Genomic DNA, 15108 nt, shown 5'->3' on the forward strand with positions numbered 1-15108 from the left:
TAGATATGAGCTGACAGCCAAGATCACAAGGCATTACAGGAAAGTATCTAAAGTAAAGACAGAGACCAAAACAAATAAAAAAATACATGTAATGTGGAAAAACAGAAAACATATATATGGTGGTGAAAACTTAGAAAAAAGTCATTTAAAATCCTCGGAAATAAGATATTTTATTCATGAAACAGGTAAATGATGCCATCTTTTTTAAAAAGTATATTTAATGAATAAAAATAACTCAGAAATTAAAAACGTGATAGCAGAAATAAAAAGGAATGGAAAATAAGTAGAGGAAATCTCAGAATGTAGAGCAAAAGACAAAGATGAAAATGGGAGAGAAAAATTTTTTAAATATTAGGAGTATTAGGACCATTCTAGGAGACATGATATCTAAATACAGGAGTTCTAGGAAGAGAAAATAAGAAAAAAATATTTAAAGAAATAATTCAATACAATTTCTCCATAACTAAAGGACTTGAGTTTTTTAGATTGAAATGGCCTTCCGCGTGTACCACTCAATACAAAAATAGTCCTCCACTAAGATACATCGTCATGAAATTTCAGAACGTCCAAATTTCCAGAGAGAACAATAACAGGTTTTATACAAATAGTAAAATATCAATATGGCATAAGATCCCTCAACAGGAACACTGAAAGCCTAGAATACAAGGAGGCAATATCTTCAAAATACTGAGGGAAAATAATTTCCAATCAAGAATTCTATATCTAGCCAGACTATCAATTAAGTATGAGATTATAATAAAGACATTTCATACAGGCAAGATCTCAAAAATTTACCTCTATGCATCCTTTATCAGGAAATTAGTAGAGGATGTGTTCAACTAAATGAAGAAGAGGATGAAAATATCACGGAATCCAAGAAATGAGATATAGCACAAAAGGAGGATGGTGAAGGGAGACTTCAAGATCATAGCTGGGCAACAAGGGATCGAGAACAAAAAGTCCAGAGTAGTTCATGTCAGAAGGCTCCTCGAGTGATTTATTCAAGAAAATGAAACGACAGACTACCTAATGTGTTTGAACATGGAGAAAAGATTTATACAACTGAAGATGAGACTAGGGTGGTATAGCGGTAAGTACACAGAAAACCAAGCAAAACAGAAGCAAGACTATATGGACTTCAGAAAAAGAAAATGTGCAGTGAAAAAACAGTAATCATGGTATCTATAAGTAGCATTTTCATGGTCATAATATACAGACTGACTGTTGTTCTAATTATTAGGAGAACGGAAGGATGGACTTCATATCTGCGGTGAAGGAGTCATGAGTGGGATAGAGTACTAAATCTTCATCTTCCACTGTATAAAGTCAATAGATAATACTCAAAGTAGAAATATCAAGAACTGGAAATATATGTTATTTAGAGATTTGTAGGTAAATACCAAACAAATAAGTTCAGAGATTTGAAAATGGATGCCTATTGCAGGTAGAAAATTGAGTCATGGTGATAATGGGAGAGTGCTTTTTTGTTGTTCATTTTTGTTGATAACAAGCCTTGTAGAATTGTCTCTTTGAACTATGCACATGTATAATTTAAGAAGAACAAACACAAAATTATCTTGTATAAGACTACACAGCCTACAGTGGTAGGGTCAGGGCTTCAAATCTAGTTCACCTGGTTCCCTAACCCACATATCATATATCTACCAATAGGGCCAACAAAGAGTCTATTAGAAACCTCCTAGATGTCTCACATTTGATCATATCCTACTTAATGTCTTATTAATACTGCCTTACATTATTTTGTGATTATTTTACTTATCTAAGTATGAGCTATCAAAAATAATTAGTCTAGAATAAAAGATAAATTAAAAGACTAAACAACCAAATGTGTAGACTTTATTTGGATCCAAAGTAAAAAAAAAACAACCAACTACAGAAAGGCCTATTTAAGATAATTAGGTACATTTGAATATGGAATAGGTATTAGAAAATATTAAGGTGAGACATTAAAATATTAACATTAAAATATTAATGTTAATGTGAGAAAATAACACAATGGCCACATTTTTAAAAGTTCTTATCTGTTAGAGATGCATACTGAAGTTTACAGTTAAAACGACATGTCTGGGATTTGCTTTAAATTCCAATATAATTTTTTAAATCCAAATAATAAAAAAGATATGAATCTCTATGAAAGCAAGGCCTGCATTATTCACATGTGCCTTGGACAGGATGAGACTCTTAAGTCATTTGCCATATGACATTCTTTCCTTCATCTGGGAAAAAGATGTACTTGATAGGCTATAATTAAAAGAGCATGCTATCATTCCATTCTCAAGAGATAACTTTGTTAAAACAAAGGGAGGGAACAAAATTAAAAGCTGCTCAACAAAATTTTAATATTTTGTTATGAGAAATATTACTTTGTAATATTTCTATTTTTTAAAAAAGAGGATAAACACCTCTCATTACCCACAGTGGAAAGGAAAAGTTGTAAGTGGTTGTCATCACTGTCATTCATCTTAAGAAGAAAGAGTGGAAGGCATGGGGAGAAACGGAATACATTCCTGGTAGAAATGTAAAATAGTGAAGCAGCTGGAAAACAGCCTGAAAGTTCCTCAATAGGTTAAATATAGACTTAACCATATGACTCAGCAATTCTACTGCTAGGTATATGAACTCAAGTGACATGAAAATTTTATGTCCACACAAAACATGAATGTTTATAGCGGTTTATCCTAATAGCCAAAAAATGGAAGTAACCTAAATGTCCATTAACTGATGAATGGATAAATAAAATGTGGTATATTATTTCATCACAAAAGGAATAAAGTATTGATACATGCTTCAACATGGATGAATCTTGAAACATTATGCAAAAAGAAAGAAGCCAGTCACAAAAGGCCATATATTATTAGGTTGGTGCAAAAGTAACTGTGGTTTTTTCCAATTTTTTTTTTTTATTGGGGAATGTTGGGTAACAGTGTGTTTTTCCAGGATGTCAAGTCATTTTTCAATCTAATTGAGGGGGGTGCAGCTCAGCTTCAAGTCAAGTCGCTTTTTTAAATCTAGTTGTGGAGGGTGCAGCTCACCGGACCATGTGGGAATCGAATTGGCAACCTTGTTGTTAAGAGCTTGCACTCTAACCAACTAATCCATCAGGCCACCCCAAGTTTTTGCAATTATTTCTAATATTTTAAAGCACAATTACTTTTGCACCAATCTAATATATGATTCCCTTTATATAAAATGTCCACAATAGCAAATCTATCGTGATAGAAAGATTAGTAGCTGCCTAGGGTTAGGGGAGGTTGGTGGAAAACAGAGCATGACTAAAAATGGGTACAGAGTTTCTTTTTCTTTCTTGGGTAATGAAAAGATTCTAAAATTAATCGTGGTGATGTCTACACACTGTGAATATACTAGAAATCAATGAATTGTATACTTTCAATGGGTCAATTGTACAGTATGCAAATTACATTTTAAGAAAGCTGTTACCTTCACAGAAATAGAATAATTATAAATTTGTATGGAACCACAAAAGACCCCAAATAGCCAAAGCAATCTTAAAAAAGAAGAACAAAGCTGGAGGCATCATGCTCCCTAATTTCAAACTATATTACAAAGCTTAGTAATCAAAACAGTATGGTATTAAAACACTAATTTGAAAAGATATATGCACCCCTATGTTCACTGCAGCATTATTTACAATAGCCAAGATATGGAAGCAAAAGAAGTGTCCATCAATAGACAAATGGATAAAGAAGATGTAGTACATATATACAATGGAATATTACTCAACTATAAAAAAGAATGAAATCTTATCATTTGCGACAACATGGATGGACCTGGAAGGTATTATGCTAAGTGAAATAAGTCAGATAGAGAAAGACAAACACCATATGATCTCATTTATATGTGGAATCAAAACAACAAAATAAATGAACAAACAAAAACAGACTCATAGATGCTGGGGTAACATCACTAATCATCAGGGGAATGCAAATCAAAATCACAACGAGGTATCAATTAACAACCGTTGGAATGGCTATCATCAAAAAGACAAGAAATAACAAGTGTTGGTGAGGATGTGGAAAAAAGGGACTGTGCACCGTTGATGGGAATGTAAATTGGTGCAGCCACTATGGAAAATAGTAGGCATTTTCCTCAAAAAATTTAAACTAGAACTACCAAATGATCCAGCAATTCCACTTCTGGATATTTTCCCAAAGAAAATGAAAACACTAACTTGAAAAGATATATGCAACCCCATGTTCACTGCTGCATTAGTTACAATAGCCAAGATATGAAAACAACCTAAGTGCCCATTGATGAATGAATGGATAAAAATGTGATATACATAGTGGAATATTATTCAGCCATAAAAAAAAATTAAACCTTTCCATTTGTGACAACATGGATGGACCTTGAGGGCATTATGTTATGTGACAATCCAATTTTAAAAATGGGCCAAAGACCTTAACAGACTCACCAAACAAGATATACAGATGGCAAATAGCATATAAAAAGATGCTGCATATCATAGGTCAACAGGGATAGCAAATTAAAACAACAATGCAATACTACTATACACTTATTAAAATGGCCAAAATCTGTAACACTGACAACACTAACTGCTGACAAGGATGTGGAGCAACAAGAACTCTCATTCTTTGATGGTGGGAATGCAGAATGGTTCAGCCACATTGGAAGACAGTTTGGCAGCTTCTTACAAAACTAAATATACTCTTACCACACAATCCAGCAATTGCATTCCTTGGTTGTTTACCCAAAGAAGCTGAAAATGTATGTCCACACCAAAACCCACATATGGATGTTTATAGCAGCTTTATTCATAACTGCCAAAATTTGGAAGCAACCAAGATAAGATGTCCTTTAGTAAGTGAATGAATAAATAAACTGTGGTACCTCCAGACAATGAAATATTACTCAGTGCTAAAAAAAAAAAGCTATCAAATCAGGAAAAGACATGAGGAAACTTGTATATTGCTAAGTGAAAGAAGCCAATCTGAAAATGCTACGTACTATATGATTCCAATATATGACATTCTGGAAAAGACAAAACTATGGAGATAGTAAAAAGATCAGTGGTTCCAGGGGCTAAGGGGGAAGGAACTGATGAACAGGTGGAGAACAGAAGATTTTTAGGGCAGTGAAACTATTCTGTATGATCCTATAATGGTAGATACATGTCATTACACATTTATCCAAAGCCATAGAATGTAGAATACCAAGAGTAAACCCTAATGTAATTATGGACTTTGGTTGATAATGATGGGTCAGTGCAGGCTGCTCAACTATAACAAATGTACAACTCTGGATGCTGATAATGGGGGACACTATGCATGCGTGGGGGCAGAGGGTTTATGGGACATCTCTGTACTTTCCCCTCAGTTTTGCTGTGAACCTAAAACTTCTCTAAAAAAAATAAAGTCTTAAAAATAAAAACTCGACAACTTACTTTCAAATACTACAGAAACATGTGTGTCTTTCTATCTGCTTGCCTAGATAGATGGATGGATGGATGGATGGATGGATGGATGGATGGATGGATGGATGGATGGATGGATAGATGGATGGATGGATGGATGGAAATAGATAGAATAAATGTGGCAAAATATTACAATGTTACTGGGAAATCTAGTTGAAAGAACCCTGACAGTCATTGTACCACTCTTTCAACTTTTCCACTGGTTTGTAATTTTTCCAAAGCAAAAAATTAAAGTGAAACAAATAAATAAAAAGGATTAATGGGTCAGAACTGAAGCCCTGAGACCAGAGCATGTAGCAAACCTCAGAACAACACTGAGATGCTAAGGCTTGAGTCAAAATCTCTCCATTCTTTGGGGGAAAAAGAATTAAAAAAAAAAAAAAATCACAGGTAGGATGTCAACCAGGATCCAAAAATATAGCCATTAGAGTTGGATTAGATGTGGCTCTATAAACTGAGGTAACTGAGAAGGCATTAGCCTATTGTTAGGACACTCAGACCCCTTCAATCTTCTTTTCTCACTTCCATTTTTCTACTTATGAAAGCATTCAGAACCTAATGAAAAAATTCATTAATATAGTGATTTTCAAAAAAGTTTAAAAAGCAAAGGCAGTATCAGCCAAAAGAGAAAAATTATTTCCCCATTTTTTCGATTTATTGAACAAATTGTACTAAATGAAAATAACCTTGTTTTAAAAAACCATATGGAAAAAAACACCCATGTAGGGTAGGAAAGAGCACAGAGAATGTAGAAGAAAAGAATAAGATGTGAGCAATCAGTTCATAAAGGAAAGTCAGTTCTGCCACAAGAGCGCTGGATTTCAGGAAATCTGTATAGCATTAGAAAAAGCACATGCATACAAGAGGATAAAAAAACTGGGCTGCTTCTGCGAGACCTGTTCAGTTTCAAGTCAGCAGACTTCTAATAATCCCTCTTTTCTTATTTTTCCTTTTAACTTCCATGTTACTGGAGGAGAGAAAAATGATGTCCAAATCCAGGAGCACACATCTTTGAAACTGACAATATTCTGTAAAACAAGTGTTCATTTGTTAAAGAAATTTATTTTCCTGAATTAATCGTACAATCATCAAAACTATAAGCAACATAACCTTGATGGTAAAATACTACACACATACACAAAACACACATCCATGAAAAATGGCCTGGAAAGCTACACACCAAACCTTAAGAATGAGATTATGTGACAGATAACTTTGTTATTCTGTATCCTTGTTTGTTGAAATTATTTAAATGAGCATACACTCATGTTTAAAATGTATGGCTAAAGCCCCATGTCTCATAATTTCAGACTATTAATGTTATAATATAAGTTACACAATTAAAAACTTTAAAAAATATATGATACCTATACATCAATGTGATTAATTATATACAACAAGGAAAAAGCTAGACATAGGAAAAAGTTCAGGGGAAAACAAAATGAAAATTACCTCGGATTACCTATGAACTGTAGGTGTTTATTCTAAAATGAGCTTTATCTTATAATGGCTCAAAGTTTTATTAAAAACTATAATTTCTGAGTTCTGGTCTAATTTTTAGGTCATCAAGTCAAAAGTGGTTTCCAAAAACACCACCCAACAGTCTCACTTATTTAAATATAAATCATGATTTCCAAGAATCTGTTTTGTAGAACATGGAAAAGAGGTCTCTAATTCTTGTGTCCTAAGCCAGTCAATCTATTTATTGCATACATATTCAATCACTCATTTTGGATATAAAATAAATACAGAATTTCTATGTACATGTAAATAAGTGAGCATGTTTACTGCCCAAAGGGAAAGAACAAGGAAAAAGTGGAGGATAGAAACGTCAGGGAGAGGAAGATAACTGATGGTGAGAGACAACTGATAAAGGACAAAAGAATTCCACTGAACTTGACAACTAGACATAACTGGAACAGTAAAGATCTGATTGCAGATAAGGACGTAGAGCACTGCAATGTGATGATAGCTGTCTTTGTTACTGTGGCAGATGTGGCATGAAGGGCTGTGTTACCATGAGAGGACATTTTGGACACTTCCTGCTAGAGAGCAGAGCTCAGAGCTTCCTTTTGGCTCAGATATTGAACTTCGTTTGATTTAATATCCCAGGCACTTGGCAAAGTATCTGGTATGCAGAAATAGTTGCTAAACTGAATTTCTTCACCCTTCTAAGCAATGAGAAGCAAGGCAAGATTTTGTCAGATGTTTTGTTTTTAGTATTAACAGTCAGTCAGTAACTGTCCAAGTAACTTCCATCCCTATTCCCATTTCCAGGATAGCTTTCTTTTCTCCAATAAATGTTATCTTTGAACGGGACATTGCCCTTCAGTATGTTTTTGTCATCAGTAGAAGTCATAATGCAGTTACACCTCCCTCCTTGTGTCAGTATTTTTAAATAAATCTGTTGTTTGTGTTAATCTTTGCATATAGCTAAGGACTCCACCTGTCTCTACGGAGAAAGAGGTCTCCTATCTCTCTCCTTCCCTCCCACTCCCTCCCTCTCCCTCTTTCCTTTCCTCCCCCCCCCTTATAGTCTTTTTTTTTTTTAATTTTTATTTATTTTTTAAGTGTGTTTTTCCAGGACCCATCTGCTCCAAGTCAAGTAGTTATTTCAATCTAGTGGAGGGCGCAGCTCACAGTGGCCCATGCGGGGATCCAACTGGCAACCTTGGTGTTACGAGCACCGCCACTAGAGTCTTACTCAGACTCTAACCATAGAATGAATATTCTGTGTTACCCAAACCACACTTCTAGGACCCCAACATATTTCCATTTCAAAAATCATTTGATTATGTGCTTTCAAGTCACAGTTTATGTGAAAAAGTCTTGGTCCCATATTGACACTGAGCAGCTAATCAGAGTAATCTTATATTTGCTTCTTCATCTATAAAATTAGAAAAGACCATTTGCTGGACTTTATTCTACCTCAAAGACCTGCTACATGGATAAAAATGAGTTAAAAAATATATTAGGTACAACATATTCTTAATACCTAAATACAGCCTGAACTAGTATTTAACAATGAGAATGAATTTATGCAAATGTTTCATTTTTCTCATGCATATATATATGAATCAAGTAAAATATGTGAAAGCACCTAGTCCAGAGCTTTCAGAGTAGGAACTGAATAAATGTCAGACTCTTTTTGTTTGCTTCATCTCCTTCCTACTTTCCCATTGTACATTAATCAACAAAAGAAATGAATACATGAACCCAAGTCATAGCAAGGCTTCCTAAATTTCTCAAACCCATGCATTCACCTTCATCCTATTACTTCCTCAGGTTAGATTTTCTTCATTTTTTTTCTTGCCTCACTGCATTAGGCTAGGGATCAAGCTTAATATTGAAAAAGAGTCATGTTTGGTCCTTGTCTTGTTTCTGACCTTGAAAGGCAAATTTTGAAAATTTCACTATTAAACGATGTTTTATGAATTAAAACTAATCAGATTAAAGTTCTCTACTAATCCTAGTTTGCTAAGCAGTCCTAGCATGAGTGGATGCTAAATTTTAATAAATGTTTTTTCTGTATCTACTGACATGATTTTCCTTTTTAATCTGTTAAAATATATTTAACTTAGTAATGTGAATAATTACATTGATGCATTTCTCTAATGTTAAATCAACAATGTATGTACATTCTCAGGATAAGCCCATCTAATCGTGATATATTATCTTTTTTATATATTGTGGGATTTGTTCAGAATTTTTACATCTATATTTTTAAGTAGCTTGGCCTATAATTTTCTTTCCTTGAGTTGTCTTTGTTGGGTATTGGTAATAAGGAGGCACTGGTCTCAAAAAATGAGTAAGGGGAAGAGTTTATATGAAGTTGGAATTATTTCTTTTGAACCTTTTGAAGAAATCTCCAGTAAAGCCATCTGCACTTGAAGTATTCTTTGTGGAAAGATTTTTGATTATGGATTTCACTGGTTTAATTTTTATAGGATTTTAAGGTTTTTTCATTAATTTTTGAGTCAGTTTTGGTGAGTTATGTTATTCTAGAAATTGATTCAGTTTCACAAAATTCTCAAAACTTTTGGTATGAAATTTCTCATAATATCCTTTTTTCATCTTTTTTATGTCGGTAGCTTCTCTAATTTTGTCCCTTTTTATTCCTGGCATTGCTCATTTGGCACTGGTGCTCCCACACTCTCTCCCCCAACTCCTCAATGACCAGTCTTGCCAAAAGTTTGTAAATCTTATTAGTCTTTGAAAGAACAAACCGTTGGCTTTGTTAATACTCTATATTGTAAGGGTTTTTTTCCCCCAAAACTCTGCTCTTTATTATTTTATGTGTTCCTTCTTTTTAATTTGCTGAGCATTTTCTAACTTCTTAAAACAGATATTTAGATTATGGATTTTCAGCCTTTCGTTTTTTCTTATTGTTTCTCTAATATACATGCATTTAAGTCTATAAATTTCCCTCTAAGCTTGGTTGTTAGTAGTGTTTTTTACAAGTTCTGACATGTAGTATGTTCAATATCACTTAGTGCAAAATATTTTCCAACTTCCATTATAATTTTTTTCTTTGACCCAATGATTGTTTACAAATCTGTTTCTTAATTTCTAAGTGTACAGGGATTTTCTAGTTATCTTTCTCTTATTGAGTTCTAGCTTAACTCCACTATCCTCAGAGAATTTATCCTGTATGCTACCAATCCTTAGAAACTTGTTGAGACTTCCGTTATGTATGGTCTGTGGCTTCCTCTTCATTTACTTGATAAAGTCTACAAACTCTGTAATGTGACCTGAGACATTACCTACCCACCAAGTGAGCATCATCCCCCCACTTATACCCTATCTGCCAGCCATGCTAGACTTCTCATAGTTTTCCAAACATGCCATGCTCTTGCACACTTTGTGGCCTTGTCCATTATCTTCCCTCAATAATCTGACTCTGCTCCCCCTCTCAAATCTTCTCTCTTACTACTCCTCCCTCGACCATGCATGTCACCCTCAGCAAGAACTGTTGCTTCAGAAATACAGCTAATATTCCTACTTATCTGGAGCACTTTGCCCCGGTCCCCAAATGTCCTACCTCACCTGTCAGGGTTGGTGCTGCAGGGCCATCACTTTCTCAATGGCTTCCTGAATCTCACTTTTTCCTTCCTCTCATCTCTGAAACAGTTCATCTGGCCCTGTCTTACCCTTGGTCCCCTCCGCATTCAGTTTGCAAACTTCTCAGGTCCAGGGCTTCCTTTCCCATCTGCCCCACACTGCCTACAACAAAGCCGAGTACCTAACTGTCACTCAGCAGTAATACTCGTTGACTGACAGAAAGTCACTGACATCTTTAGCTTGGCTTCTCTCCCTCCAACTCAAAGACTGCTTGGGTAGTATTCACAGGAATCAGTGCTATTTACATGAATATTTGTTTGTAATCTTATATCTCACTACTGTCTCCATGTTACCATGAGGAAGACATTCCTATTATAGCTGAGGGAACGAGAACTTGTTTTCATAGCTATATGACAGGATCAGAGGCTTTGGCTACTTTCTTCTGTGCCACTAAAAATTCTCCCTCGCCCTCTCTCTCTCCCTCTCCCTCTCCCTCTCTCTCCTGAAGTTATTTTGCCTTTTTTCCTTTCCTGAACAAGGAATCCTTAAATTTTCAACTCTTATTACTTTGTTCTATCCCTTCTTTCTGGTAAAATTTTGCTTTCCTACGCCTTTTAAAATACTCCCAGGTTAAAACAAACAAACAAAAACCAAAAACATAATATCATGATGGTGGTAATTTAAATATGTAACTCTGGGAAATTAAAAGCATACAGTTTTGAAGTGTCTGTGATTTACCAAAATGAAGAAGTCCAGCCACCACAAGGATATGAGCAATATAATACTGTAGCAGTGAGGCTTGCATGTCCTTCCTTCTCCTCCTGGGCACACGACTACTCTAGTCGGTCCTCTCGGTAGAAGGGACCGTGTGACTGGGGCCTAGTCAGTGGAATGTGGGCAGCAGAAGGCCTGGCCCACAGAGACCTTCTGTCCATTATCCAAGTTCTCACCAGTTTCTCCATCAAGAGCTGGATCAGAGGACCCAGTGGAGCGCTCCAAGGTCCTAGGAGATGGGGGTTACTAGGTGGAAGGAGTCTGTGTCCCTGAATATAGTAGGTGTCACAGAACTCCTTCCCCAGCCCCGACAGACCTGCACTAGATTGAGACAGGAGAGAAATAAACCTTCCCTGTGTTAAGCCATTGGAATTTTGAGGTAGTTTGTAACAGAGAGTCCATGCTGACTGAAATGATATTATTCTGAATTCTTAAAGTTATAAATAACAATTATTCCTATGCATTACTTACAAGCAACTCTGTCTAAAGCTATTGTTTGTTACATCATATTAGCCATATTACTATTTTTCTCTTTCAGGCGACTTGGTGGAAGCTGTGGTTTACCTCTCAGATCCCACTTCAAGGAATGAAGGACCAGTGTCCAGCTGCAGGGAAGTAGCCAGGTAGAAAGCCCCCTCTGCAGGCCCTCTTCAGGAAATGCCTTGGCTGAAGGGAGCTCTCTTGCCCAGGGTCATGCCCTTTCGGGGCAGCCTCCTCTGATGACTAGTGGCAGCCAAAGACTAGTCAAGGAGGAACTATAATGGCACAGCTCCCTCCCCCAACTCAGAAGGGCCATCCCAACTTCACAGTCCCTGTAGGGTTGGCTGAGGCCTTTCTTGGGACTGAATCACAGCCCAACTTCTCCTCTGTACAATCATGCTTCCTTCTCCTCCCTTTCCATTCTTTTCCTTCTGGGACTGTTGATCCCAAAACCACTCCCTAACAAGCTTTCCACACACGAATCTTGACCTCAGAGTCACTTCCCAGTGATCTAACCTGACACAGGCACTGTATCCTTGAGGCACCATCATGTTGCCCAACTCGGAGTTGGTATGTGGCAAATACCCAATTTTCCAATCAAAAATAAAAACACACAAAATCCCAATGGGATGGAAGCTTTAAAAGTGAGACTCTCCACAAAAACTAAGAACGTATTATACTATTAAAAGACTAATTCTTTGCAAGAAAAGAAATAAAAGAAACCACACATTTTAAGAGTCCCTCTGTGAAAAGGAGCTTTGAGATTGTCCCAAAGAAAATATTACCACCTTGCTTGTAATCAAATACTGTAATTCAGAATGTAACAAAGAGCCATATAACAAACCAATTATTGAGGATCTATCATCCATCCGTGCTGGTATCTGGTATTATTATAATTAGAGCAGTTACTTCTTGAATGCTCACTACAACACAGTGCTAAGAGCTTTACATGCATTAGCTCACTGAATCCTTAACTCTGTAGCTCTGTAGGTGATAAAAGTCAATTACCCAGTAACAGAGCTAGTACTCCAAGTCAGGTCAGGCTTACAGCAAAGCCTCAACTCTCTAGGATGCCTTGCACTGTCTTGCATATTGCACACATGTCTTGCATACTCAAGCTCTGAGACAGTTTAAGTACTATAACTAGTTCACTAAGTAATTTGCAAAGAGGGAAGGAGAGCAAAAGGCAGGTAGGTATATGAGATTCCAAAGTCTATGTTCTCTTCTCTCACCCCTGTGTTGCCTCCACTGATGACAGACATAGTCCCTGCCTTCTAAGTGCACAAAGTCTAGTGAATGAGTTAGTTAAAGAACAATTCCATGAAGGATTTTGCCAGAAGGGAGATACCCAACACAAGATTGTCCAGTGGCAATGAAAAGCTTCTTCTGCCCTCTGGTGGCTCAAGGAGACTGCTACATAGCAAAGTTCCATTAAAAAGCTAAAATACCATCATATAAAGACACTTGGCAGTCAGACACAAAACAACAGGAGGCAATTGTGATTGGCTCAAAATGGAGCAGATTTAATAACTTAAAAATCTGATTTTCCCACTCGTCCATGCCAACTATTACTTGTAATAAGAAAGCTCATAATAACAGAATATTAGAGCTCAGAAAAAAAAATCAGTATTTTGCAATGGTAACAAGGAATATGATAACTAGCTACATCCATTCAACAACGATAAAAGTTTAAAACATTCTAAGCCTGAAACAAAACTCCTGATCCTTACTTTTCGCACATCACAATATATTTTACAAATCTTTGCATATTAGCACATAGAAAGCCTCCTTGTTCTTCAGGTGTAGGGCACCCCACTGGAGGGGTGGACTTGGCCTCTCCTGGTGAACACTGAAGTTGCTTCCAAGCTTTGTTATTAAAAACAGTGATGCACACAAATAAACAAAAAAATGATGCAGTGGGGGCCGGCCCAGTGGCTCAGGCGGTTGGAGCTCTATGCTCCTAACTCCGAAGGCTGCCGGTTCCATTCCCACATGGGCCAGTGGGCTCTCAACCACAAGATTGCCTGTTTGATTCCTTGAGTCCCGCAAGGGATGGTGGGCAGCGTCCCCTGCAACTAAGATTGAACACGGCACCTTGAGCTGAGCTGCCGCTGAGCTCCCAGATGGCTCAGTTGGTTGGAGCGCATCCTCTCAACCACAAGGTTGCCAGTTCAACTCCCGCAAGGGATGGTGGGCTGCGCCCCCTGCAACTAGAAAAGGCAACTGGACCTGGAGCTGAGCTGCGCCCTCCACAGCTAAGACTGAAAAGGACAACAACTTCAAGCTGAACGGCACCCTCCACAACTAGGATTGAAAGGACAACAACTTGACTTGGAAAAAAAAAAAGAAGTCCTAAAAGTACACACTGTCCCCCAATAAAGTCCTGTTCCCCTTCCTCAATAAAATCTTTAAAAAAAATGATGCAGTAGATAATCTCGCACATACATCATTTCGCAAGTGTTCAAAAACACCTATAGATGAATTCCTAGAAGTGGAAACGCTGGGTTAAAGGGCACACACAAATTGTGTTCGCAGCCGCCGCGGCGCCGCCGTTGCTCTCTAACGCCAGCGCCGCCTCTAGCTCGCCAAGCTCCAGCTGAAGGAGAAGGGGGGTAAGTAAGGAGGTCTCTGTACCATGGCTCGTACAAAGCAGACTGCCCGCAAATCTACCGGTGGTAAAGCACCCAGGAAGCAACTGGCTACAAAAGCCGCTCGCAAGAGTGCGCCCTCTGCTGGAGGGGTGAAGAAACCTCATCGTTACAGGCTTGGTACCGTGGCACTCCGTGAAATTAGACGTTATCAGAAGTCCACTGAACTTCTGATTCGCAAACTTCCCTTCCAGCGTCTGGTGCGAGAAATTGCTCAGGACTTCAAAACAGATCTGCGCTTTCAGAGTGCAGCTATTGGTGCTTTGCAGGAGGCAAGTGAGGCCTATCTGGTTGGCCTTTTTGAAGATCCCAACCTGTGTGCTCTACATGCCAAACGTGTAACAATTATGCCAAAAGACATCCAGCTAGCACGCCGAATACGTGGAGAACGTGCTTAAGAATCCACTATGATGGGAAACATTTCATTCTTTAAAAAAAAAAAAAATTTCTCTTCTTCCTGTTATTGGTAGTTCTGATTGTTAGTTTTTTTTTTTTCCATGGGGTCAAAAGGTATCTAAGTATATGATTGCAAGTGGAAAAATAGGGGACAGAAACCAGGTATTGGCAGTTTTTCCATTTTCATTTGTGTGTGAATTTTTAATATAAATGCAGGGACAAAGCATTAACGCAAGTCAAAAGTTTCAGTGAACAAGTTTCAGCAGTTCAACTTTA

The 15108-nt window shown here is 37.2% G+C and overlaps 2 protein-coding genes across 7 annotated transcripts in view; one reads left to right on the forward strand and one right to left on the reverse strand.

Annotated features, from left to right (window-relative positions):
- ST3GAL3 (ST3 beta-galactoside alpha-2,3-sialyltransferase 3) overlaps positions 1-15108 on the reverse strand; it is a 170749-nt gene that overhangs the window by 121990 nt on the left and 33651 nt on the right. The gene's annotated exons all lie outside the window — the stretch shown is intronic.
- Positions 14424-14834, forward strand: LOC308500570 (histone H3.3A-like; the record flags this gene model as incomplete). Its single annotated transcript, XM_081055718.1, has 1 exon — positions 14424-14834. One exon carries the CDS (start codon positions 14424-14426, stop codon positions 14832-14834), a length of 411 nt encoding a protein of 136 aa, XP_080911844.1.

This window comes from Rhinolophus hipposideros (assembly GCF_964194185.1).
Source record: "Rhinolophus hipposideros genome assembly, chromosome: 8".
Classification (NCBI taxonomy): Eukaryota; Metazoa; Chordata; class Mammalia; order Chiroptera; family Rhinolophidae; genus Rhinolophus; species Rhinolophus hipposideros.